The sequence below is a fragment of the Lotus japonicus genome, chromosome 6 (genome assembly GCF_012489685.1).
Source record: "Lotus japonicus ecotype B-129 chromosome 6, LjGifu_v1.2".
NCBI classification, from domain to species: Eukaryota; Viridiplantae; Streptophyta; class Magnoliopsida; order Fabales; family Fabaceae; genus Lotus; species Lotus japonicus.
This window is the reverse complement of record NC_080046.1, coordinates 65,322,940-65,350,317: the sequence shown is the minus strand read 5'-3', so window position 1 is coordinate 65,350,317 and position 27,378 is coordinate 65,322,940. Positions and strand designations below refer to the sequence as shown.

Genomic DNA, 27,378 nt, shown 5'->3' with positions numbered 1-27,378 from the left:
CTAGGGTTTGAGATGTGTGAGGGTGCAGAGGATGGCGGCGCAGAGGATAAGGAGAAGGGTGGTGGCGGCTAGGGTTTGGAGTTTGGAGAGAAGAAGAAGGGGAGAAGGGTGGTGGTGGCGGGTTTGAGAGGTAGGGTTTCTAGGTTTGAGAGAAGAAGAAGAAGAGGAGGAGAAGGGTGGTGGCGGCTGCGGGTTTGAGAGAAGAAGAAGAAGAGGAGAAGGGTGGTGGTGGCGACTGGCGACGGCGGCGGGTTTGAGAATTGAGAGAAGAAGAAGAAGAGGAAGAAGTGAAGAGAAAGAGAGAGGAGCCGGATTATTAGGTTTAGTTTGGGTTGGGTTTGGGCCGGGTGAATTTTTTTTTTATAGGTTTAGTTTGGGTTGGGTTTGGGCCGGGTGAAATTTTTTTTTTTATATTGGGTTCGGTCGGTTCGGTCGGACCAGGCTCCAAACCGTAACCGACCGAACCAACCCAAATGGAGCCGGTTTTTCTCCATTACTCAACCCGCCACCCGACCCGACCGAACCGAGAAGACCTTTTTTGGTAGCGGGCCGGTCGGTTTCGGTCGGGCCCAAAAAAGTTGGACAGGCCTACCTCTAAGCAGTTGATGACTCAAAATTTATTTGAATTTGATAGCTTTAAGTTTTGAGAAAAAGATGATGCATAGAAGTTTTTAATATACCATATTTATCTTTAACTTCAAATTATCAGTTAAAATTTAACCAACTATTTAGTTTAAGGTAATTATGTGTGATGGTGACTAGCTTTTGGTTATTTACTATGTCCTGGTCTTCGAATTAGTTGGATGAACTAAGAATGGCCAAGTTATCCAAAAGTAACAAAGTCAAGATTAAGAACACCAATAAACGCTTATTAAAATCCCCTATAAAAACACTTGCGATCTCAAAAAGTAAATAGATAATAACGGTAAAAGAAAAATTAATAAGCTGCAAATGTCAATTAAACTAATTAACTCAACTTGTAAGTTTCCTAATAAAAGCAGACTACTAATGAAATAAAACAAATAAACTTCAAATGCCCCTATTGACATTGGACTAAAACAAATAAACTACTAATTAATAAGTTTTGTTACCAAACTAATGTAAAAAAACAAACTAACTCAATTAGACAATGAAAGCACCATTGTTCTGCAGCTCAACCCCATTGGCTTGATCTTCACTGACAAATTTGGACCAGTAAGGGTGTTTCTTCCACACACCTCCCATCTCCTCAATTGGGATGCCCTTAGTTTCAGGTACCAAGAAGTGCACAAATAATGTCATTGCAATAACAAAGACAGCGAAAAAGATGAACAACCCAAACTTCATGTGGCAAAGCATTGTCAAGAAAACTTCAGCAACAATGAAGGTGAACAACATGTTAACTGATACGGTGACACTTTGAGCAGCTGATCGAATCTCCAATGGGAAGATCTCACTAGGCACCAACCATCCAAGAGGACCCCATGACCATGCAAACCCTGCGACGTAGATGCAAATAAAGCCCACCACCACAATAGCATACCACTGTGGCAAATTACCAGGATTTCCATCAACTCCAAATTTGAGGCCAATACAAATTGCAACCACAATCTGTTTCCACATTAAGCAAAACATGAAATTAATTCAAAGTACTACAACATATAGAAAGAGTTGAAGATGAAACTAGAATAAGATGCATACCTGGCATATCAGCATTTGGATCCCACCTTCAAGGAAAAGAGCTTTCCTACCCCACCTATCAACCCCAATAATGGAGACAATGGTGGCTATCATATTAACACCTCCGGTGATAACAGCTGAGATGAGAGCAGCATTGTCCTTAAACCCAATGGAGCCAAACAACACAGGTGCATAAAACATAATCACATTGATTCCAGTAAACTGCTGGAAGAAGGGGATGAGTGTGGCGATGGTGAGTTGAGGTCTGTACTTCCTCTGCAACAACTTCCTCCAAGGGTGCTCCACTTTTTTGGATTCATCACTCGCGGCCACGAGGTCATTGAACTCTAGATCAACATCTTCCACCCCACGAATTTTCTTAAGTTGCTCCTTGGCCTTCTCGTGTTCTCCACGTTCGATCAGGGAATTTGGGGTGTCAGGTACAAAGAATGATCCAATGATGATTATCCCAGCCGGCACAATGGCACCACCCAAGCTCAACCTCCATCCCCAATCGATTTTGGCAAAGTAATAGTTCAACACATTCGCTGCGAGAATACCAACTGTGATGGAAAATTGGAACCCGAGGTTCAATGCTCCTCTATATTTGTAGGGAGCCATCTCAGAGAGATAAAGTGGAACAGACTGTAAATTTATAAAAACACACATCAATAATATATAGCATAAGTATAAAAACACATCAAAATTCTTTGCAGCATAAGACACATCAAAAATATCCACACTAGTACAAAAGCACTATAGAGAAAGTATATATACCTGATTGGCAAATCCGATACCGAAGCCGAGCAAGATTCGACCAACAATTAACATCCAAACCTGTTGGGCAAAACCATTGAGGAGAGCACCAACAAGGAAGAGGATGCCTCCTAAGAGGATGGAGAGTTTCCGACCGAAGCGGCGGGTAACAGTGGATGCTACCAGAGAAGACAACAGCGCTGCCAGATACAGGGATGAGGTGAACATGGTCAGCAACTGACTGTCATACTGACAGTACTCATTCGTGGATGTGTCCATGTTCTTCTTGCGATACACTGACGGGAAGAACTTCAACAGAAAGGAATCCATGGAAGTCACCCCACCTGCACAGTGAACATTAACAATATTAGTTGTTTAATTGGAAAAGATTAAAGTAGAAGAAAAAAATTATAGAAGGTGCAATGTGTTTGGTACCTGAAATTCCAATATCATAGCCAAAGATAAGACCACCCATTGCAGCAATTATGCATGATTGCAACACATAGCGGGTGAGGTATCCAGGGTACTCCTTACCCTTTTCACCTATTCCTGTTGTTCCTCCAACTGCAGGCATTGTTCCTACTCAAGCAAACAAATCAACAAAGAAAGAAAGCAAGTGTGATGTGATGAGAAGAGAAGAGAAGAAAAGAGAAGTGTGGTGTGATGAGATGATATGAGAAGAGAAGTGAAGTGGTTGTGGCTTTACAGTGGTGTATGGCAAGTTTATATAGGAACATCAGCTTATCTAGTTAATGGCAAATAAAATCTATCAAAGATAAAGATAACGTTTAAACTGTGATAAGATTTGTGTAAATTTGAAATTGAAGCTAAGATGATGATGGGTAACTAACTACTATCTATCACAAACGATTTGTATTTTGATCATGATTCATTTAATTCACATATGATCACTTAAATCAATCAAATGAAACTAATAATTCAATAATGTTTATATGATTTAGATATTAGTAACTGTACGGAAACACAATATTCATGCGTGAATATCATATGATCCATTCTTAAAAGTTTATCTTATCTTTCAGTTTAAGTATTATCTACCATTTTAGAGATTTTTTTTTTGAAATTTATCTTTTATCTTTAAGAAAATTCATGAGGCGCAAATAAAAGAAGCGATCATCATATATTTTTAATTATCTCACAATATATATAAGATACGAATTCATCGGAAAAAAAAAGCAAATAAACGTTGATAAAATAGGGCATTAATTATTTTATTATAAGAGTCATTGAAATTAAATGTTAATATCGTACTTTGTCATAGTTTATCATCATATATTCAAATTTTCGAAAATAGAATTGACGTTAAATTTAGAGATAAAAATATTAGTTAAGAAAAAAGATAAAAATATAGGGTCAAATTAAAAACTTAATGCATATTTAATATGTAGTATTATATAAATTTAAAATATAATTCTTGGAGGTGCAATTTATCTTTTCGATGTACCAAAAAAATTTAAAATATAATTTTGATCTAAAATAAACCATAAAATGGTTATATTAATATATCAATTTTTTTAATAATTATACAAATATCACCTAGGATATGTTTTTTGGGTCAAAAATTATCACCTAGCATAAATATTAGGTGAAATCACCTACAAATTTGGGCCTTCATCTTCGTAGCCACACTTAAAGGCCCAAGAGGAGTAAATTGAGGCCTAGTGGCTTATTATTGGGTTTTACTTGGGTAATTTTGGTCTATGTCTAATTATTTTCCACCAATCCACCTAAACTCACTACTCTGCCTATAAAGAAACTCAGCCCTGCCCAAATGCAAGAATTTAGAACAATAGGGCTATGCTACAATTGTGATGAGAAGTACACCTTTGGCCACCGCCAAAATGGTTATTGCTGCTGTTAGTAGAGGACATTGATGAAACCATGGGGGCTAGTCTACATTCAACACCATCTAACCAGGCACTACAGGGCAAACCCTAATCTCAGTCGTAAAGTTATTAATTTGACAATCTTTGTTTTCTTGGTCAAATTAATTTGACAATCTTATTCTTACTTATTTATCCAAATTTACTTTTTGTTGGTCAAAGTTAATGGGTTGCCGTAATTTTGGTTTAGAATTGATTCAATTGGGTTTCAAGTGCTGATAAAAAAATTGGGTTTCAAGGTCAACGGCCCAAGACAGTTATAGCATCACTGCGTTCCTAATAATCCCTTACCCAAAGGCTTGTCTATTACTTTCTCAGCTGTCTAAAAATAACTGAGCTGAAAGAACAGTTTAAGCAAACTTTTTCTAAATTGAGCTGAAAGAAAACATGCAAATTTTACTATCCATAGCCTTTCGGCTGATCCAAGATCAGGTGTTGAGCAAACTCCATTAAGCTAACATCCATGGATTTTTCTTTGATGTGTTCCCTAATTGTAATGCTAGAAAAAAATTATAATAGCTTTTGGCATTTTAGATTTGAGTAACACTACATATACAACACAAAAAAGTTGGTGCATTATTGGATAGGCAACAATACCCTAATGTGGATTCAAACACAATCGTTTGAATAAAAAAATTGTCATCATCGAACAGTTCTAGAGAAAATGACTTTAGCCCATAATTGATCTTTCATAGTAGCTTTTTAAACAAGCAAAGCCTATAAAACACAAAATACAACCTGAACATGATGGTCACCGAACTTTGGTGTATTTTTTTTATGCTTTTGATTAAGTGGGTGGCACCAACCACAATGCACAGTTTATCCATTGGTGGAAGTGTTTACCATCAAAATCCATTGCAGCTGTAGCACAACTCTTTCATCAAAATGGCTTCAACCCTTCAACATACACACTCTAAATGAACTCGTGCATAAATCAATTTTAGAGAGAACCTTACATGAGTAGCTTCTGAGTGTTCGAGTTAATTTTGGGGGAAAATAAGCCGATATAAATATGATCTTCATTATTTGGGATGAAAGCTTGGAAATTGGAAAAACGCATGGGTTTCCTGTGCCTTCCTTCGTCCCTTTTAACAGCCTCCCATATTCACATGTTTCCCATTCACAAGGCGCATTAGTTGGACACAGGTGGCATAATAATGAAGAGCCAACACCATTTACTTCTTCACACAAGCAAGTTTGCTTTCCTCTATTAGCAGAATCTAAAGTGCCTAAATCTCCATCCAGATTTAGAAACTTAGAGGCAATTAGTGATTAAAAAGAAATATAAACATACAATGATGTTAGCTAGTTCAATTTTTTGTTGTCTTATCTGAAAGGTCCCGGGCAACAAGCATGCAAAGAATTGGCGTGCTGTACATTCTTCATCAACAATAAGGTAGCTGCTATAGTAAAAAGACAAAACTAGCTAAATTACAAAGCAATACAGACTGAATACTTCATCATCTATCACTATCTCCCTGCATATACTGTATATAGAGAAAAGCAAAATTGCCACTACTCACATGCCAATGGAGGATTCATGTCTTCCCCATGTGATCACACACAATTCACAAATGCACAAACAATATTCTGCAATTGACTCTAAAGCCAAAGATCAATTTTTAGGAGATGTTTCTTTGAGTAGCTTCTGTGTTTTGAGTGTCATAATTGATTATGAGAAAAGTAAACTGATCCAAATATGCTAATGCTACTCATAGAGCACAACACATACAGATGAGTAATTATCACTAGAAATTACATTCTTTTATGTTATATATAATAAATTCCTTTCTTCTTCACAAACTAAAGGCCTAAAAACAATGCCAGGGTATTTCAAGAAAATCTAGAACAAATCTTTGATGGTATAAGTATTACAGCTACTGATTACAACCTCAATTAAAAAACTAATCTACTGTGGTTGTGGGCAAGGACAATGAATTCAGACTGATAACATGTTGACATGTTTGGAAATTCTTCTAGAATTGATTTTTTAAAGTTAAAATCAATTTTGGGTAAATGCTTTTGGGTGTATTATGAGGAAATTGAAGCTGATCCAAACATGCTAGAAATCGAATTAGCAAAACTTGGAACAAATTTATGTAAGATATACAGTTAAAAGGGGATGAGAAAAGAATTACATTCAAGAATGCCAGATTCCACTCAGCATACTGCGGAACCGGTTTGTGGCTAGCTTCCTAACAAGTCTCTTGGCATCAGAAGAAACTTCAGCTTCTGCAAGTCTCTCTATATTTTTGGCATATCCAGAACTAACAATCTTCTTCTTCCCACTGTTGCAGCTTGTTAATGACATTAAGATGGAGATCAAAAACTTTTTGTTATTTGAGTTTCCCTCATTTGGTTCCAGCAATTGCAGAAGAAGAGCAATACTTTGATCATCTTGCACAAACCTTTTTCTATTTTTTGGCACCATAACCATGCCAGAGAGTGCCTCAGCTGCCATTTCGCGAACTTCAAATGATTTTGCAGTTAGAAACTTAACAAGCTCTGCCATGAATCCCGCATCTCCCAACGCTTTCTTAGCCTCCTCTGATGTTCCATACAGTCTAATTGCCACTTTCAACGCCAGCTCTTGAATTGAAACTTCTCCATTTCTAACATAATATAGTAATTGATCCACAAAGCCATAAGTTATCAAAATACTTACAGAACCAGGTGAAGAAAAACACAAATTCTCAATAGCTCTCATCACAACCTCCCTTGTTTTAGATGAACAAGTCAATTTAGGATCCAAAACATGCAAGAACACACGAATCCCACCTTCTTTAACCACCATCTGCCTAACCAATTCATCCTCAGAGGCAATGTTTTGAATGAAATCCACAGAACTCACCTGAACTGTTTCATCCGTGGATCTCACAAGCCTGATAAACGTGGAGACCACATTTTCCTCAACCATAAACCTCTTAATTTCTTCAACACCAGCAAGATTCCTCAACACCCCACACGCTGAGTTAATCAATTCCCCTTTACAATCCACAGAGTCACAAATCTTCAACAAGGAAGTGACACCCCCATGAGATGAAACAGACCAAGCATTATCCGAATTCTCAGTCAACTTCTGCAAGCACCTAGCAGCACCAACCTTCCCCAACTCACTCCCACATTCCAAAACCCGAATCAACGAGGCAATCACCCCAGCAGCAACCAAAACCCCTTTACCATAATCAAACCCTGCAACAACAGAAACCACCTTGATAGCCTCATCCTGAATCTCCGCCTCGCCGGAACCGAGAAAATCCAACAGCACATGAACAAACTCAGCAATTTGAAGCATCAGTGTGACATACTTTTCATCCAGGACAACAACCTCGTACAAATTCACCAGAGCCTGCTTCTTCATTTCACAATCACCGACCTTGATTCTGGTAAGCAAGTCTCTGAGGTAGAACCTCATGTCCTCTTTGGAAGCAGCAAGTCCAGGTTTTGAGACAACCACAGCATACCCATTTGAGAGAAAACCCTTCCTGTGAATCTCGTTGAGCTTCTTCACGTGCCCTTCCAATTTCCCCAAAATCGCGTCCAAATCACTCTGCATCAGAAGCTTCCCGCTGTATGACAGATCCAGACACCGCTGAGCCTGCTCGTGGCAGTCCTCCACGGTGGTTGCTATTGCCGGGGACACGCCGGAGAGTGAGTGGCTGTCGCCGGCGGTGAGCGAAGAACGGAGGTCTTCGAGCTTGTTGCGAATGAGCTGCCATCTTCCGGAGAAGACTCTGATGGAGTGAGAGAGGGAGATCAGGAAGGAGATGAGCTCGACGGTGGTTTCTCGCTGTTCACCGCCCATTTTTTTGGTTCTCAGAGGTTTTGGAGCGAACCCATTTTCTAAACGGGTCGGGTACGAAATGTTAGAGAGAGAAAGAGAAAACCAGAGAGAGAGTGTGTGTATAATTATAAAATGTAGTATGTAATTGTCTCTGACACCGGATCTATACTTATCCTTAGATTCAGTTAGCAGACTTGGATTCTGGTGTCTGCATTTACCATAATACCCTTGTTCAATTGAGTGAGTTCGGCTCTGATCACTGTCCCGTGGCGCGTGACATGCTTTCGATAGCACAAATCACTTACAAAAGTATTTATAAATCATTCATCAACACAGTTCTTACATCACCAACGGAAATCGAACAAATAACCCTATGAACAAACGTGATCACACTTCTTCTTTAATAAACAAACTGCTCTACTTAAATACCTCTAACAACCAAATAAATAACTCACTTTCTTTAAAAAAGTATAGTCAATGCAGCCATTAATATTAAATTTATTCTCAATTTTTATATTAATTTTCTTAAACTATTCTGGTATCCCGTCCCTTCCGTTTTCATGCGGCTTGGGCTACACACCCAGCCCATGAACCCTTGATTCTTGAAACTTGGCAGAAGCCACCACCTTCTTTGGCAGGAAAGCTTGATAATGTCAGAGTTGCATCCCTAGCTTTTAACACCAACGTATTTGGAAACATCACACGGAGGAAGAAACTAGTCAAGCGCCGTCTGCAAGGTGTCCAACTTGAGCTTGAGGTGCGGGAAACTGAATCTATGCTTCGATTGGAGAAAGCCCTGAATGAGGAATATGAGCAGATCTTAATGCAGGAGGAACTGAATTGGTTTCAAAAATCGAGAGAGCGATGGGTTAAGCTTGGAGACCGAAATACTAGATTCTTCCACACTCAAACAGTGATTCGCCGGAAGCGGAACAAAATCCATGGGATGTTTGTTGGTGATGTTTGGTGCACTGAGCCGGAGGCCTTAAAGGCTGAGGCTCAAGCTTTCTTTACTAACCTCTTTTCTATTGATTCGCAGGTATGTAAAAATCACATCATGGAGATCCGGCCTCCATCCTTATCTGAAGAGGATCGACTTGAGCTCACTCAACCTGTTTCCTTGGATGAGGTTCGTAGTGCTATCATGGCTATGCAATCCTTTAAGGCACCAGGAGCGAATGGCTTCCAAGCTTTCTTTTATAAACAGTTTTGGCCCATTATAGGGCAAGATCTTTATTCCATGGTCGCTGATGCTTTCGCCCAAGGCAAAGGAGAGGCTTCACTTCTTGAGACGCTCATTGTATTAATTCCCAAGGTCGACAATCCTCTCCGCTTTAAGGATCTCCGCCCCATCAGCTTATGCAATGTAGCTTACAAGGTAATTACAAAGGTCTTGGTTAATAGATTCAGACCCCTTCTGGACGATTTAGTTGGGCCTCTTCAAGGGAGTTTTATCCCAGGTAGAGGGACTAAGGACAACACACTTCTTGCACAAGAGGGCATGCACACTATTCACACATACAAACGCAAAGGAGGATTGGTGGCTTTGAAGATAGATTTGGAGAAGGCTTATGATCGAGTTAATTGGGACTTCCTTCGAGCTACTTTGTATGACTTTGGGTTCCCGCCTATGATTGTGGATCTAATTATGTGGGGAGTTCAGTCCGCGTCAATCTCTATCCTTTGGAATGGGTCTAAGTTGGATGCTTTCACTCCGCAAAGGGGACTTCGCCAAGGGGATCCTTTATCACCTTATCTTTTTGTGTTGTGTATGGAGCGGTTAGCCCTTCTAATTCAAAAAAAGGTAGATGAGGGTGTTTGGAATCCAATCCGGATTGCTAAAGAAGACATTGGAATCTCTCATTTATTCTTTGCTGATGATGTTTTGTTATTCTGCCAAGCTAACAAGGCCCAGATGCGTGTGATAGCTGACACTTTAAAGGATTTCTGTGAGGCTTCAGGCATGAGAGTGAATCTAGAAAAGTCAAGAATGTTATGTTCCAAGACAGTATCTGCGCCTGTTCAAGGGGAATTGTCTTCCATACCGGGCATTCAGAGAGCATGCAACCTTGGCAAATATCTTGGGATCCCTCTTTTGAAAGGGAGAGTTACCCGAGAACTTTTTCTCCCTATCGTGGATAAAGTAAATGCTAGGCTAGTTTCATGGAAGTCGCGCATGTTAAACAAGGCTGGGAAACTATGTCTTGCTAAATCTGTTCTCACATCCTTACCAGTGTATACCATGCAATCACTCTGGCTCCCCCAATCGGTTTGTGATGTGGTTGATAAGAAGATTCGGAGTTGTCTTTGGGCGAAAGGGACTAATAATAGAGGCTGGAATTTGGTGTCGTGGCATACGCTTACCCAACCCAAGGAGCATGGTGGGTTGGGACTTCGTGATACAAGACTGAACAACGTTGCAATGCTTGGGAAATTAGTTGAGGATTTGCTGCATAACAGAAATAAACCTTGGGTCCAAGCTTTATCTCAACGATACCTAAATGGTGATCTAATCCTTCAAGGTAAATACAAGAGGGGTGATTCCTACATATGGAAGAGCATACTGCGTGCAAGGGATTATGTTGGGCATAACTTTCAGCCACAACTAGGAAACGGCCAATCCTCTATTTGGTATACTAACTGGCTTGGAACGGGTCGATTGTGTGAGCGAGTCCCCTTCGTGCATATTTCTGACACAAAGCTAGTTGTGGCGGACCTTTGGCGACATGGAATATGGAATTTAGATTGTATATTCACTGTCTTACCTGCGGACATTATTGGGGAAATTATGGCGGTATCTATACCTCAAGCAACGACTCACCGAGATGCCTTGCGTTGGATCCACACTCCCGAGGGTCGGTACACTCCAAGCTCAGCATACGAAAGCATGGCTGCACCGGTGGTAGGGGATTTTGCGGTTTGGCGTCGTATTTGGAAGGCAAGAGTTCATGAGCGAATTCGTTTCTTCCTTTGGTTAGTGGCCCACGGTGCTCTGCCCACGAATGCGAAGCGGTTTCAGTGCCACCTGGCGCAGAACGCGGCTTGCCCTCGGTGTGATATGGACCATGAGGATATTGATCATCTTTTCCGAGGGTGCCCGGAGTCGCGTAGCTTATGGCTTCAGTTTCAACATGTCCTGCCTTCCTTGTCTGTGCAAACAGAGTTCTCCTTGTGGTTTGATTCTTTACTGTCACATCGTCACAACATTCTTGGGATAGCGGTTTTGTGGTGGTCCTGGAAGTGGCGAAACTCTCGGGTTTTTGCCGCTCAAACTCAATCTCTAAACCAGGTTCTTCGCAGTGTTCTTCGTGATGAAGCTCTTTGGCGTAGCTCCCTGTTTCCGAATCCAGTGCAGCATAATCCACCCACAGATACTACGGCGGACGGGAGTGCCGTGCAGAAAGCTCATCTAGCCGTTGATGGTAGCTGGAATCCGAGTATTGGACGAATGGGGTGCGCAGCAATCATGAAAGATACCACTGGAAAATGGTTGTCTACAATTTCTTCGAGCTTTGGCCAGGGTAGTGCCTTCGCTGCTGGAATTATGGCTTTGGAGCTCGGATTACAACACGCACAGAATAATGGCTTCTTGCATATCGCTTGTGTTACAGATTGTGGCCAGTTGGTTTCTGTGTTATAAACAGGAAAGGATGTTCATTCATATTGGGATAGGGATATTATCTACAGGGTTCAGAGCTTAGTGGTGCAGTTCCAGAGTTTCTCCATAACTCTGTTAGACCGGAACAAGAATAACACGGCAGATACTCTAGCTCGAGAAGCGGCAAGAACAGGGGCTCCGGTTAAAGTTTGGGCTCAACCACCATCCTTTGTCTATGCATCTATGTATCTAGATGCTATAAGTTAGTTTTATTTTCCTGTTAATTTTCCTCTTGTAACAAAAAAAAAACTATTCTGAGCTCACTTATTTGTGAAATGGAAAAGGATGAAAAAGGAGAGAGAATCAAATTCATATTTTATTGAATAATCAAATAAAGGTTTATATTTTCATTAAAAATAATTAATGCAACATAGAATTAAATGGGACCAGTATGTGTCCCTGGTGCAGCTACCGTGAGAGCAAAATACAACAGTAGATATGTTTGTCTGCCCAGCAGCGAGAGATGGCGTTCTGTGTCGTGTCTGGAGTCAACTGCCTTCGAGCTTGATCCCAACTTAGCTGCATGATGTAGTAGTGTAGTTTGTGGTGTTGTTTTCTTTTTTTTTAGAAAAAACTAGTTGTTATAAAAATAACTAAGTTAGACCTCTAGTTTAATTTGTAAAATAAGTACAGGAGACACTACCAATTGAGAGCACATAAACTAAATTTCATCTTCATTCGTAAAGAAAAATGTGATTGGAACTTGGATGAATCAGTGGACCATGGACACTTTTGCAATTGTGATGTGAATAGGGCAACACAGTGTATTTTGGGTGGTTGTGTTGGAGGTTTTAGTAAAGAGACAACGGTGGCCACACTGGAAGAGGGTTGAGGCCAGTGTCAGGCCTTTATGCTCCCTGAGTGGCTGCTTGTTTGGAGGGAATTCGTATTGGTGGTTAAACAAAGGTGAATTTGTCTTTACTTTATACACACAATTGAAATAAAATATTGAAACATAGGACAGAAAAGGGCATATAAATATAAATTATAACTAAACACGAAAGCAAGCAAGACATGCCTCGCAAAATGCACTTATTTACTTTTCTGTGAGTTCTGTAGCAGAAAGCAGCAGTTACTCTCAGATCTAGTTAAACGTTTAAACTGGCTAAGGAAACTGAAACTTTTGGATAGGAAGTGAGGGTAATATTAATCCTATCAGCTCTTATTAGTATTTTATTGATGAAGAGTTTCTTTTTTGGTGCCTTTATAAAACCGTTTTCCTATAGAGGCAATCAGAGAATTAAAGTTGTGCATGTTTTCTTATATCCATCCATTTAATTAGGGTATGCCACCTGATACATGAGAGACTAACCTCTCATGTACGACAATGCATTAAAATAGAAATTTCTCTCAATAGTGTTCTTTTTATTTATGCCCATGGATCTTAAGATCAAATCCCTCTATCCATGCTTAAGCAACTTTATGTGTGTTTAGTGTTTACTGGAACAACACATGTTACTTATCTCCCATTACTTGTGGTTGAGGAACATGTCAAATTTCAAATTGAATCAACAAATTTTAGCTTTGGTATCCAACAAAGTCCGTGTGTACAAATGACTGAGGGTGTGTTTAAATGCATATGTTAGGTAAGCAAAAAAGCTTGTTGAGAAATAAGGAGCAAGACACATGCATTGGACACCCAACTGAAAAAGTCTTGGATACATTTGTCAAACCAATTCAAGAGCATTAGAATTAACGTTTGATTTGAGTGTTCGGTCTGGTTGGTTTACTGTTAATAAGTGTTTTGAATTGCTTGTTGCTTTTTTAACGGTAAATCCAATAATCACTATTAGAGTGTTATTTGAATTTCAGTTTAGAGCAATGTAAGAGCAAAATAGAGGCAGAACTGTAAACTAGGATGGACAGAGAAGAATACAAGTGTAGATGGACCACTCCACAATAAGGAAAGAGTTTTGATTAGGAAAACAAAAGCAAAGGGTAGTTTTCAATGGCCTTGGAATTGGAATGAATAATGACCCTGCAGACACCCCACCATGTGAATATATCCCTTTGTATTTTCCTTGAGCCAGCAATGACCTTTTGAATTGAAAGTGGAAGTGACTCATAACTAATTGAGAGAAAGTTACTCCCTTTTTCCAACCCTTTTTGGTTGCTGCAAACTATAGCAAACAAGTGTCCAAGGAAAGCCAAAGGAGAATAACTGAGTGACATACTAGCACCACCCCCCCCCCCCCCACTAACAAACATTTTGTAATGAAATGTCAGCCCCAAGATCAGCTTCAAAATTCAAATCCTAGATCAAATCAAATTATGCATACAACTTATAAGGTGTGCATGTTCTCAAGAGTATTAGCATGTTTGCATCAGCTTTCATTTAATCAGAATCAATTATAATACTGAGTAGAAGATCCAACCAAAACTACCAAGAAAGACAGGCTCAAGGCAAAAGGGTAAAGCTGCCCATGTCATGACAATCCCGAAAAAAGCATGAAGATATATATTGACCAACCATCCCCACCAAGAAGGTCATCTTTTGTAGAATTGATGGTTGTCAGCTGTGAAAAAAGTAAAGAGGACCAAGGGGCATAACTTTTTGAACCTTGGTACGTGACAAATAGGATACTAGAACTAGGTGAAAAACTTTCTACTGATTCATTTAACTCATGAAGTGATTTCGTTTTGGTGTTAAATTTTTAACAAATTTTGATAGAGGACAGAAAAACAAACCATTATTATGCTGGTCACGGATTTTTACAGAACTAGAGGGCTCTAAACTACTAAAAGACCAATTCAGCTTGGTTACTGTTTAAAGCTGAGTACTTTATGCTAATAAGATCCTGCTGGTTGAGTGGGGGCAAATGAAACAAGTGTTTAAAAATACAAGCCAGTGATAGTCATATAACATAATTGCGTTTTGCAGTTCCGCATATCAGCACATGCCTCAATTTGGGGTCAGGAACCCCATATGTTGCATATATTTCACTCTATCATGGGAGCAAAGTGGGGGCCTTTTGCTCTAATTTGATAGTTTTAAATTTTATTCATCTGTCCCCTCATAGGCCTAAGTTGCTTAGTTTATATCATGCTAAATAAATGAATCTAACTTAAACCCAATCTTAGCCACTATAGTAGCTTTCTTCGACTTGTCACAGGATTATGTTTTGTATGGTTTAACTAGTAATCATGATCACTGGACATCATTTGGGTCTCGAGTTCACTATTGGACCAAAACAAAAAATGAGAGTTACTGTCTAACCCTTCCCCCATTTGACTTACAAATAACTGTGCGATTTGTTGTTTTTTTATTTTGGTTTTCCCCTTTTTATATGTTAGGTACAGAGTATGCAAAAGCAATGCAGTGCAATGTATTGCTAGCTTTGAGTAGGCAAGAAGTGAAATTCAAGAAAACAGCAAAGCCTGAATATAGCTTGGCTTTGAAGAGAAATGTTGATATAAAACAGTATATTTTATTCATTCATCAACTCTAAGAAGAGGCAAGGCAAAACGCTCCTAACCAATATCACAAATAATGAAATAATAATAGTGTATTAGAGATTGCTTCATATCTTCTGCATAATAAGAACGATATATTCCAATCATTTCACTACTATTACAGAAGATGGTTATCTAGGAATTAAAGAATAGATCAATATCAATTTGATGAGTAAATATGATATTTTAATGATGATGTTAATCCTGACCAGATTGGACAAATAACAAGAGATTAATTATAACATGAATAATTGGGTTAAGAAGCTAACATAACTTGCATCTCAAAAACAAAATCGGCAAAATTTGGAGACCTAATATCAGAAGCAGGAAAAAAACCCAATTCATGAGTTGAAAATGGCAAGCATGAAAAAGAAGTCGGCTGTGGCAGCTCAATCAGCTCAGAGTCTGCTTGTGTACTTTACTCAAAGAATTCGTGAAACAAATAATTCTAGACTAATGAGCTCTGCTTTTTTGCCAATGCAAGACTCGCTCTGAAAATGTTGAATTTCCTCATATGCGACTTGAGTCCCTCCCAAAAATAAAACGCCTTGTCCAGTCTGTAACTACCAATGCCCTTGTACGCCAGCTTACTTGCTTGCTGCTCAAAAGGATTGAATGAAACTTGGTAACATGCTCATAATTATGAATACAAAATCACAAAGAATAACATTTTAGTGATTAACAACGATATGACATTTTAAAATCATTAAGTGCTACGCAAATGCGAAAAGGAACACAATACCTTGCATAAACAGAATACCACAGCCATTGACTGCTGTGACCAATTGAAACCCAATCCCCAGGAAGCTGGGCAGCTGTCTGCTCTCCTCCCAAAGGAGCGAATTGACCCAAGTGCTTGTACCTTGAGGAGCAAACAACAGATCAATAATGAGTAAACATTGGCAAACTAATGAGAAAACCTTGAAATATGTATCAAAATGTATTGTAGTAGATAGAATTGGACAATAGGTGAGAGCTTCTGAGTAAGGACCTGAAGGGCTTGAAGCGATGGCGACCTTCTGCCCTGAACCGTAGAGGACCCTCCGGATTCTTTTCACAATCATCCATCCGGTTAAAACACTTGGCCAGGTAAGTGCCTTGCTGAGATGCAACCTGATATATGGATTTTCAGAAAATCATTGTCATATCATAACACTGAGAAACATGCATCATGTATAAATACTGCTTGAAGGAATACCACAATGCAAATATCATGACATGCACCTGTGCTGTAGCAGGAAGGAATTTCATCTGAGAATCCACTTTGGAGAGTGCTGTTTTGAGTTCCTCGATATTCAGTTGAACTGATTCTTTCTTATCATCGCCCTTGGCTTCCTTCAGTAAATCAGCAATGTTCCGCATATGTTTACTCTTCAGATATAGCTCCACCTGAGGGTATCTTTCACAGATGTCATCCATGACCTCTTGAAATTCTTTGACCGTGAGTGTTCCGGTGCTCTTTTTGTCAGCCTTCTTAAAGATTGCAGTAATATCTTCCTAAAATGCCAAACCAATTCACAATTAACAGGGGAAAAGAGAAACCAATTGAGATAGATGTGAATCAATAGAGCCTAGATTGTCAATTAAGCAAATGTGCATTGTTTGAAGTTTCAGGCATCGGTTGAGATTTTTCTGTTCCATCAAAGTTATGATAAACTGAACAAAGGAACTGAAAAATCAAAGATGAAACAATACACTATAGACATTAATGTCTATGGATAATAATGTCACATATGTCCATGTGTGTTTATTACCAAGCAAGTTGATTAAATATATGATGCAAATGTTGGGTTAGATACCATGACTTTTCGCTGGTTTATGGTAGCACAATCACCAAGAGCATACACACTGTTGCATCCCTCAACTCTCAACCATTCATCAGTAGCTAGAGCACGCCTGCTAGCCTGTTTAGAAGAGATAATGTTGAGTGAATAACAAATTAATGTAAATTTTATTCACTGAAGAATAGATACAAACTACAAGAGAAACATACTATGGAATTTACGAATCAGCACAGATATAATGTCTAATTCCTCAATAACATACCTGACCAATCTGTTTCATAAAATCTTTAATAAATGGACGAGTACCAATACCAGTTGACCAGACAGCCATTCCATATGGAATTGCAGTAATCTCTCCTCCCTTTTTCAGTTCTTTAGTGTGAATTTCTTTTTCAGAAACCTTCACAACCATGGATCCTGTTTTCACATCAATCCCATCTCTTTGAAACTTGTCTTCGGCAAAAGCAGTGATTCTTTTGTCAAACCTATGAAAACAGCCAGAGAACACAACAAGTTAGACAAACTAAATACAGCAGACTCGAACATAGAGTTCTTTATAATGTGTAGTCACAAACACAGGAAACTATATGTCCGGATATCACTGCAACAAGTTCTTAATAATAAGAAGCAAAAGAACTGATTTATGTTTCATGTACTTACATGCCCAAGATATGATCTCCGGCCTCCAGAAGTGTAATTTTAACTAAATCTTTTATCCCAGGATATAAACGGACCAAATCATCATTGACAAAGTCATGAAGTGAGGCTGCAAATTCCACTCCAGTTGGCCCACCTCCAACGATAGCAAAATGAAGAATTCTCTTTTTCTCTTCTTCACTTAAATCGGGCAAATTCGCTCTCTCAAAGCAGTCGATAACTGTTCTTCTAATCTTCTGAGCATCTTCAACTTCCTACAAATGCATGTCCAGGAGATAATTAAAAACCACAAGTATGCATACAAGCATAAACAGGATCCATTGAACACCATCACCCCCATAATAACAACAATGGGTTTGATCACTTCCTCACATACCCTGACTATATCATTTACTGAATGATGTTTTTCTTAAATGCTCTGCATCAAAACAAATACTGAAAAGTAATGGCAAGATGAATATTGTTACCTTCAAAAAATGGCAATTCTCCACCACTCCTGGAGTATTAAATGTATTGACATTGGCGCCCACAGCGATAATTAGGTAGTCATAATCCACAGCGAATTCTTCTGTCCCATTCAAATTATTGTTCGTGTTAGATCGACAATAAACTTTCTTATTTTCGGCATCAATCTTGACACATTCTGCTTCATTGAATTGTACATCCACCTTTTTCTGCTCAGGTTAAAAAAAGGAAAGAGGAACTAATTACAACCATAATCACCAGAATCTAGTGTACCACTAGTAAACAGAGCAAATTGCTTCACTGGTAATCTAATAATCAGAAACTGCATATCCTAACAACAATTTGTGATCGTGCCAACATTTTGTTTCGTGCTAATGATAAGCTACAATGTAGTAAGTATAGATAACATAAACATATTGTATCCTATGTACTATAGTGAAGACAAGTTTCACAACCAAATAATGCGTCCAGACAAGTTTCAATGCAAATGCAGTTAGTTATCTTAGATACCATTTACATTTTCTCTAACAAAAGAAGAAGTTATGAGCAGAGAAAAGTTGGCCAACCGCATAGCTTGTGATTAACTGATTAGTAATTTTGACTAACTTCATAGATGGACTGCTTGAAATTGATAACTGTTAATATGAAATATAATTGTTTCCGATTAAAGTTTTTAGTTGTAACAATTTTACTCTATCATCTAAATTCAACCTATTCCCAGATCACACTTCCTCCTCCTTCACTTTCTTGGTAAATGTAAGTGCAAAAGTACTATTTTTACCAATTGAATTGAATTCAATTCCTAAAGTAAGGTTTCAAGAGTAATATTCACAAGATATTGATTTTTCTTTATGCCTAAATATGTAAAGACAATTTTTTTAATACATTTGGTTGAAACAATTCATTTTCAGGTTGGTTAATTATACTTTGGGAGATAGATTTAAAATAAATTAACCAACATGTCATTTCAAAAAAAATACTAGAATAACTAATGTTGTTTACTACTATGTTAGGACACTACTTTGATTAAACTTATTGTTTCATTTTAATTTTGAACTGTTACATTCATTTTTAATTTTAATTAAACTAAATAGTAAATACTATAAATTTATGATTTGGTAGAAAACAAAATTTACAACCATGTATCGACATTTTACTCTTTTTATTTTTTTTTTGTTGAGTTGTTAAGTTCATGATTTGTTATTTTATAATGGTATTTTTATAAGAGAGTAAAGAAGTACATCTTAACCACTCAATCATGAACTAAATCAAATTGAGGTTAAAATTTAAGCATAAAAAGTAAATTTAATAGCATAGTATAAGTAAAATTTGCTTCCAAAATATATTATAGACTATTTTCATTTTATCAATCAATTTATTGATTTGATTTGAAACAAAAATTGAAACTGGAAAAAGGTAACAAATCGTGATGCAATATTTGATGAACACAATAATATCCTAACCTTCCTGCAAATATTGCGAATGGGTTCAACAATGCTGCGGGCTTCAACAGTACCGCACGTCACGCTAGGCAGCAAAGGAGTGAAAGCAAAATAGTTACGCGGCGACAAAACCTGAACCTCATATTTCTGATTATTCAGATTCTTCAAAAAACTTGTACCCGCCCAGCCAGTTCCCAGCACCACCACCTTCTTCCTCTCTGTAACCGCCGCTTCCGATGGAGCAATCGCGCCATAAGCCAAAAGACCACCACCACTGCACGCATCAAATCAAATTAACATCATAAACAACAGATCTACAGTTAAACAATGCAAAAACTGTGAAAACTGAAATAAATATAACTTGAAAATTGAAATTATCATGTTCATTGCAAGTGCATGGATCTATAAAAAACAGTGAAATTTGGTGTAGAGTGAAAGATAAACAAAACGTAACCGCAACAGGAAGCAGAGAAGATGATGAAATTAACATCATATAACAACAGATCTACAGTTAAAATTACTACTAAAATAAAATATAATTTGAAAATTGAAATTTATGTTCTCTGCTTTCTGTCGCGCTCGCGCTTTGTGTATCTTTCACTTTACACCAAATTATTGATACACAAAGCGGAAGCGCGACAGAAAGCAGACAAGATGAAGAAAAAAAAAATGTGATGAGATTGTTGGTGTAGTATAACGATACCTTACGGTGGTGCAGAGCAAAACGAGTCTGAGATGCGAGTAGTTGTCACGGAGAGCAGTGGAAAAACGGTTGAAGAAAGCGGAACTGGACATTGTGAAAGCGAAAATGCGTGTGGAGAATCGATTCTTGTTCCAGTATTTGTGGAGAAGAAAAGAGGGAGAAAGAGGGTTTACGGCGCTTTACGTATGAAAATGGGAACGTGGTGCAGTGCGCTTTGTTATTATTTTTTTTAGGGCCGCAGAATCGAAGGTTCTATACGGTGATTTGCCAGATTTGCCCTCGTTTTTGCCTTGATGCCCAAGGTAGAAGGACAGGGTGTCAACAACAACACCTGAGAATTTGCCTAATTTATTTATTTTTTTAAACCTAATTTGCCTGATTTGGGTTAATAATCAATTGGATTTTAGAGGTGGATCATTAATATATTTTATTTAATTACTTGATTTGATGTGATATAATTTTACAATTTAATTGCTTGTCAATAAGAGAAATTTTTTTTGTCTTTAAGAAGTGTAAATTTGTTTAAAATACGGTGAAAATATATTTGTTTGATAAAAAATAAGGGGGTATCAAACAATATAATGTTCAATTTTGGCCAGATATTTTGCATGTTTTAGTGTGTTGATTATAAAAATAAATAAAAAATTTGAAATGGATTATAAAAAGTAATAATTAATTTTCCTTTTTTCGGAGAAATTTCTATTTCACTTTTCTCACGCATATTTTTATTTACTTTGTCATATTTGTTTTTGTTATTGTTGTCCCCGTTTAGCTTCGCAAACTTGTAAATAAATATTACACGTGACACGATCTCCAACGTCCGTGCATTAATCTCAAGAGAGTAGAATGTAGGATATCTAGAGAAGGAACCTTGCGTAGAGTTTGGACAAGTCCTTCGTATAATATCACTGCGCCGTTATATTTAAAGTTGTTTCTTAGTTGTTTAGCTACTTAAACTTCCTCTTGTAACGAAAAAAAGCTTCACAAACTTGTAAATAAATATTTTCCATGTGTAACAGAAAAAAAAATTTAAAAAAAACATACATCTCAACACATCAAAGAAAAAGTATAGCGCCATTATTGAATCAACACATCTCAACACTCAAACATGAATCAATATTGAATTCAACATATAATAAGTGATTTTAACCATGTATTGAAATATAGGTTAGACCAACAGAGTATAGCGCCACTAGTAGTTAGTTATGTTCTTTAAGCATTTAGTTAATAGTTCAATTATTGAGTGGTGTGTACGACGAATAATGTGTACAGAGATATCTACTCAGTTAATATAATCTCCGAGTTTCAAAAAAATTAGTATCATGACAATCGACTGTGAAAATACCTAAGGTAAAAAAAAGATTAAATCACTCATAAGGCATATATATATTTTTTAAATACGTCGTAAGTTCAACCCATTTCTACGCCTAATTTTTATAAGCATATCTACCCCTAATTTTAACAGGTATTAAACAATGAATCTCATGCAAACATATATATTATTTTTGAAAAAATGAAAACACATATTTTTTTTACATCGGAAAATTAATGAATTAATATATGGGCCCTTAATGTATATGTTAAGACAAGTCCAAGAATAATACAAAACTGTTAAAATAGCACCAGAATTTCAATAAAAATAAAATAAAAGCACTGGTCTATCCAGTTTAGTTTACCCTATTTTGGAGTCCCCTGAAACGTTGTCGTTTAAGCTTTGTTTGAGCTTCCCTCGCCCCCACCCCTCAAGAGTTCACACTCTACACCATTGCCGCTTGAATTCGTTGCAGAATTGGTCTTTGGGTCACGCATGGATACCACACAAGTCACCAAATGCCAATGGGATTTTAGCTGGTAACTCTCTCTTTCCCTCGATTCTATTATTCTTCATAAGAGTTTTAATTAGCTTTCAATAATTCTTGCTTTTCGTTAAAAAATGGGGGTTTTTGATTCTGGGTTTTCATTATTAAGTGATGCTGTGCTAGAAAAATGAAACCTTTTGTAGCTTTTCTGACATTTTCCTTGTTTTTCTGCTCCTTTGACATTGTTTGAAACTCAGTAACTATCTCCTTTGACACTGTTTGAATAGTTTCATTTTATTTTATTGGTTGAGTAATGAGTTTTAGTTTGCCTATGGAAGGCTCAATGAATATAATATGTGCAGAGTATGGAAATTTTGCTTCATTTGTTTCTCTCTTTCTTTTTCTTGTATTGCCCACCACATATTTTCTATAATGGTTATAAAAAATAGGTGTGGCCAATTTGCTCAAATAAGACTCTGTACTATTGTTCAAGGAGATAAGAGATTGTTCTAATGTGTAGTTTTGAACCAAGTTTTATTGGCTGAGTGTTGGGCGATAACTACTTAACTAGTTGCCTTGGTGAATATCGTATTCAACTAGCTTGATAGATAAGCTCAACATCAACCATGATCACATATGGACTATTTGTTTAAAATATTATAGGATTTGTGTTGGGGTTTCAAGAAACATGGGAACTAAATTGTGCAGCTTATCCTCCTCTTCAAGTTTTATTAGAGAGAAATGGCATTAGGAGTAAAATCATTAGAGAGAAAGTTAGGGTAGTGGTTGTAGTAGAAAAGTTAATAGAGCGTGGATTAGGTGGTTTGGGGATGTATGGAGAAGATCCGTAGAAGCACCAATTAGGAGGAGAGACCAGAGAGAGAGAGTAGTTCAAGTATCTAGAGATAGAGGGAGCTTAAAAAAAACTTGACTATTGATTAAACCTTCAAGAGCGATTCGGATTTCAATGGTCTACCATTGAAACTAATACATGACAGGTTACTATGGGATTGAAATCCTATGTCTCTATTTTGGGCCCCCCTTGACTTGTCCTACCAATCAAATTGTGCCATGTCATTTGAAAACTACTTACGTTAGGTTATATTGTCATACCCATGCTTACTTGCACAATTTGATTGGTGAGACAGAGAATGTGAGACCAAATGGGAAGAGAAGATTTCCATCTGATATTATGGCATCGTTTGATCTATAACTACCCCCCAACTAGTGTTAAAAGCTTTGGTTGTTGCATTTGACTTCATTCAATCTCCTAGTTCTTGAGCTACTAATGAAAAATGTTGAATTTTGGGCTGTGTAGATTGCTACAAACAAAATCTTTAGCTTTGGTATTTATTAGAAAAATGTTTGAAGTAAAAGAAATAACATTTTGATTATTTTGAACAATCTTGGGCTCTGGTAATAACAATATATACACAATGATCATGATAAGATTTTACGAACACTACATGTTTTTAAAATTCTGAGGTTTCTCTAATTCAACTTTGCGCTGAAATTAGTACTGTGGCTGAGTGTATTATTATATATGGAATGTCAATTACAGTGGCCTCGAAGTGGATTTTGGATCTGAAGAGAATGCTTCCATCGCATATGCTGCTTTAGCTGTTGATAAGGAGGTTAGTGGTGACTACTATCTGATGATATAAGCTTTCTGGTTTCTATACCAGTAGTTTCTCAACTAATTTTATTTAATTTCATATCTTCTGCAGTTGCAACCTGATAAAGTAAAACGACTGATGACGGTGTCTGATGGAAAGCTATCAGTGTGAGTATCCTCTATGGTATTCATAATTGTTTTTGGTAAATAAGTTTATATTCAGTTGAGTAGTGCATCATATCTAGTGTAATGCAATATACTATGTTGTGTTCTTAAGTGTAAGTAGGTTTCATATGAAATTGTTTTGATAGCTCTGGTTACTTTATATTGTAATCAATTATTAGCCTTCAATTTTGTGTCTGAGAATGAGATACATGAGTACTATGTTATATTTGCTGATTGTGTAGTCTTGCTCACTTTTCCCTCTCCCCCCTTCTTTGATATTCTCCTTCAGGCGCTTTGAGGCAACAGAAGCCAGATTTCTCCGGGCATCATTCAGTGCTTTTGTAGATGTCCTTATACTAGCCACGAAAACAATTGAAGAATTTGGTCCAGGAATGGAGTTGTGATGTAGCCCTTATCTCTTAGTTGTTGGATCATTAAAATGTACTGTTAACTTCAACCATTACAATGTACCATTACTTGTTTCTTTAAAGCAAGAAGGATTTTCAGTTTCGCTTTTGAATTTGTATAGATGAACTATTTGTGCGAGTGTGATATAGCATGTTTGGATTTAGATTCCCTTTTCACCTAGAAGCTTTTTTCCATAATAATTTTTGTCTTTTAGAATCAATTGTAGAAGGATTTCCAAACATGTGCTATATTATCTCCATAATTTGGTTTGCCTTTTATTTTGCCATTTAGATGTTGCATCTTTGAGATATGACCTGATAATTTGGCGAGGAGTGGAAGACAGTAAACAACTGATTTAGGTTCGTCACTAGACTTGGAAATCTCACATGTCAGCATGACACATTATCTATCAAGTGGGTGGAGGGATGAAAATCTCACCCTATTACTTGAGAGATTTTCAGTGAAGATTCAACAATGATATATACACACCTCATTTTCTAAACACTTCATTTCCACCTATTTTTGTTTTTACCTCTCTCTTCTTATCATCTATCACATTTCATACTTTTTCTCTCTTACTTTTTCTTTTCTTCCTATCTCTCACCTCATTCCACCTCCTCCACCTCTTTTTGAGGTGTGTAAGTAACATTTTCCGTGAAGATTTTATTCGACAACCCTTTGCAATTGTAAAACGATTTTTAAATAAGAAAAAATAGCTAAATTGTCTAAACGAAAAACGCAAAAGAAATATTACTTAGATAAATACTAACAACACTTTTTTTTACACACTTTCTCTTACACTTTCTTATTGATTAGAATCCACGTAAACTCCACATAATTGTGTGAGCTTCACCTCCAATTTGGTGGAATCTACATGAACTTTAACTAATCAAGGTAAGTGTTAAAAAGAAAGTGTGAAAGAGAATATTGTTAGCACTCATCATATAGACTAGTGGTTAGTGGAGACAAGAGACTGGGTAGAAGAATGACATGCAACTCAAAATCTTGATTAAATTACACTTTTTTTCTTTTCATCTCATTTTCATTCATTTATTTTTCTTCTAATTTTTATTACATCAAATATTATATTTACTCATTTTTAATTTTTTTCTTCATCTTTATCATATGGAATAAGTGTGAGGGGAGTGTAAAGATATACTTATTCTTTTTTTTTAACATCAGAAATGTAAATTACACCCTCCAATGATTGAGTCTTGAACTTCTTCACCTCAATTCATATGTCTCATAACTCTTACCACTTGAGTTATCATGATGTAGATGAAGATAAACTTATTCTACTACTACTCAATTTATTGACACATTTGAATACTTGGGATTAATTGTACTTACTTTTTTTTTTGGTCGACATACTTACTTTTCTTGACGTAATTAATTGCACCTACTTGGTACAGGCACTGAGGCACATCTATACAATAGTCATAGCCGACCAAACTCCAAAGCCCAAAAATATAATTCCAAAATCACTAAAATACGACTCACTTATCCCAAAAACAAATCGCATAATAATCCATCCCTAATCTTTATTAAACCTCTCATTAGTTGCAACTAATCTCACCGGTAAACAACTCCTCCTCGCCGGAAACCTCTCTGCGCCTCGTCGGAGAAATATCAATCTCTATCAAATTCTCTTCCTCAAAGTGAAACTCCAACGCCCTCATCATCTTACAACCATCAAGAGCAATCTCAATCAACCCTTCTTTGTCGTCTTCCTCATCCCACCTGAAGCACATGTTCTCCGGCGAGTCCCACTTCTCCATCGCCGCCGGCAAATCATCCTCCTCCGACGAGCTATCAGAGTCAGATTCAGGGTAGTAACGTGACAACGAAGAGTTCCTCAGAATCCCCACGCTTTGTTGCTGACTGTGACCCTCCTCCTCTGCTTCTTCTTCTTCTTCATCTTCGTATATAACCTTCAATGGCGCTTTCACGTCCCATTCAACGAAAGACTCATCAAAAAACGAATTTGATTCAAAACCCATTTCAGATTCGAACTCTACTTCCGAATGGTGGTGAAAATGGTCCAGAGAATTGTCTTCCATCTGTTCAACGGGCTTCCCCTGTTTCTCTTCTCTGCTCCCCCTGTTTTCTTTGTTGGCGATGGATTTTTTTTCCTTTTCTTCATCTTCAGATCTCTGAATTGCACCAAGACGGAGTATGAGAACCAAGAGAATTCCAGTGAGAACCAGCACGGGTGAGAAAGCAATTCTCCATAAGAAACTAGGCAAATATAGGAGAATCAAGGTGTAAAAGGTGACAATGCATGAAAACAGAGGATCTGAAGAAACAACAGAGAGAAAGGAAACTGCTTCTATGCATAGAAAGTTCACAATGAGCTTCAATTCTAGAAGAATTCTACTTTCCTCCATTGGATACAAACTGCAGTTAATATTATTATCTTTCTCCTGAACAAGATAACAATTATTACTCCAAGAAAAGCAAATCCATGAACAGAGAAAGCAGAGTTTTGATGGGTAAAAGGAAGAGGCTATTAGACAGAGTGTGAAGTGGGGCTTATAAGGCTTTTTGGCGTGAGAAGAAGGCATGGAATGGAATAATAGGGGGTGGATTGTGGAAGTGGAAGGTGTTGTGGTCCTGTGCTACTCTGCAATAACCAAGACAATCTTTTATGCATACACTGAAAACCAACAAATCCAACCTAAAAAGTTGTTATGCTTTTAAACTTCTCAAATTCATGATTTTAATCCCTGTGTTAACCCCCCTGGTCCCTACTGATTTCAGGTTTTCATTCATGGAATCAATTCAATTTTTAATTTAATTAGTAGTCCAAGACATTGATTTGAGGTCCATATGTCGTTAAGCTGTCCATTCACTTTTGATATTTACTTCACACTTTTATAGAATGTGAAACTTCACTACTGCTTTGTTTGGTAGCGAAGATGGAGATAGGGAAGAGAGAGTAGAGAAGAGAGAAGTTGAGTAAAGAGAAATAGATGAGAAATAGTAGGGGTGTACAGAGGACGGGTTGGGACGGGTTTTAGTTAACCCTAACCCGGCCCTAAATATTGATCGGGTCAATTCTTAGACCCTAACCCGTCCCTAGACCCGAAGAAACCCGACAATATGCGGGTCCAATTTAGGACGGGT

The 27,378-nt window shown here is 37.5% G+C and overlaps 4 protein-coding genes and 1 pseudogene across 4 annotated transcripts; 1 reads left to right on the top strand and 4 right to left on the bottom strand.

Annotated features, from left to right (window-relative positions):
* Window positions 1–907: 907 nt before the first annotated feature.
* LOC130722722 (sugar carrier protein C-like) lies at window positions 908–3,110 on the bottom strand. The gene is made up of 4 exons (XM_057573548.1): window positions 2,851–3,110; window positions 2,437–2,759; window positions 1,681–2,304; window positions 908–1,590 (listed from the first exon to the last, which is right to left on the bottom strand). The coding sequence occupies exons 1-4, from the start codon at window positions 2,987–2,989 to the stop codon at window positions 1,123–1,125; spliced, it is 1,554 nt and encodes a 517-aa protein (XP_057429531.1). The 5' UTR covers window positions 2,990–3,110; the 3' UTR covers window positions 908–1,122.
* Window positions 3,111–6,382: 3,272 nt separating this feature from the next.
* On the bottom strand, window positions 6,383–8,240 carry LOC130723527 (uncharacterized). Its single transcript, XM_057574606.1, has one exon. It carries the CDS (start codon window positions 8,122–8,124, stop codon window positions 6,460–6,462), a length of 1,665 nt encoding a protein of 554 aa, XP_057430589.1. The 5' UTR covers window positions 8,125–8,240; the 3' UTR covers window positions 6,383–6,459.
* A 7,138-nt stretch (window positions 8,241–15,378) lies between these two features.
* On the bottom strand, window positions 15,379–20,468 carry LOC130726397 (external alternative NAD(P)H-ubiquinone oxidoreductase B2, mitochondrial-like; annotated as a pseudogene).
* Window positions 20,469–21,929: 1,461 nt separating this feature from the next.
* On the top strand, window positions 21,930–24,420 carry LOC130727034 (uncharacterized). The gene is made up of 4 exons (XM_057578366.1): window positions 21,930–22,116; window positions 23,626–23,698; window positions 23,792–23,847; window positions 24,134–24,420. Exons 1-4 carry the CDS (start codon window positions 22,073–22,075, stop codon window positions 24,246–24,248), a joined length of 288 nt encoding a protein of 95 aa, XP_057434349.1. The 5' UTR covers window positions 21,930–22,072; the 3' UTR covers window positions 24,249–24,420.
* A 978-nt stretch (window positions 24,421–25,398) lies between these two features.
* LOC130726977 (uncharacterized) lies at window positions 25,399–26,918 on the bottom strand. The gene has a single exon (XM_057578298.1). It carries the CDS (start codon window positions 26,814–26,816, stop codon window positions 25,809–25,811), a length of 1,008 nt encoding a protein of 335 aa, XP_057434281.1. The 5' UTR covers window positions 26,817–26,918; the 3' UTR covers window positions 25,399–25,808.
* Between the last annotated feature and the right edge of the window lie 460 nt (window positions 26,919–27,378).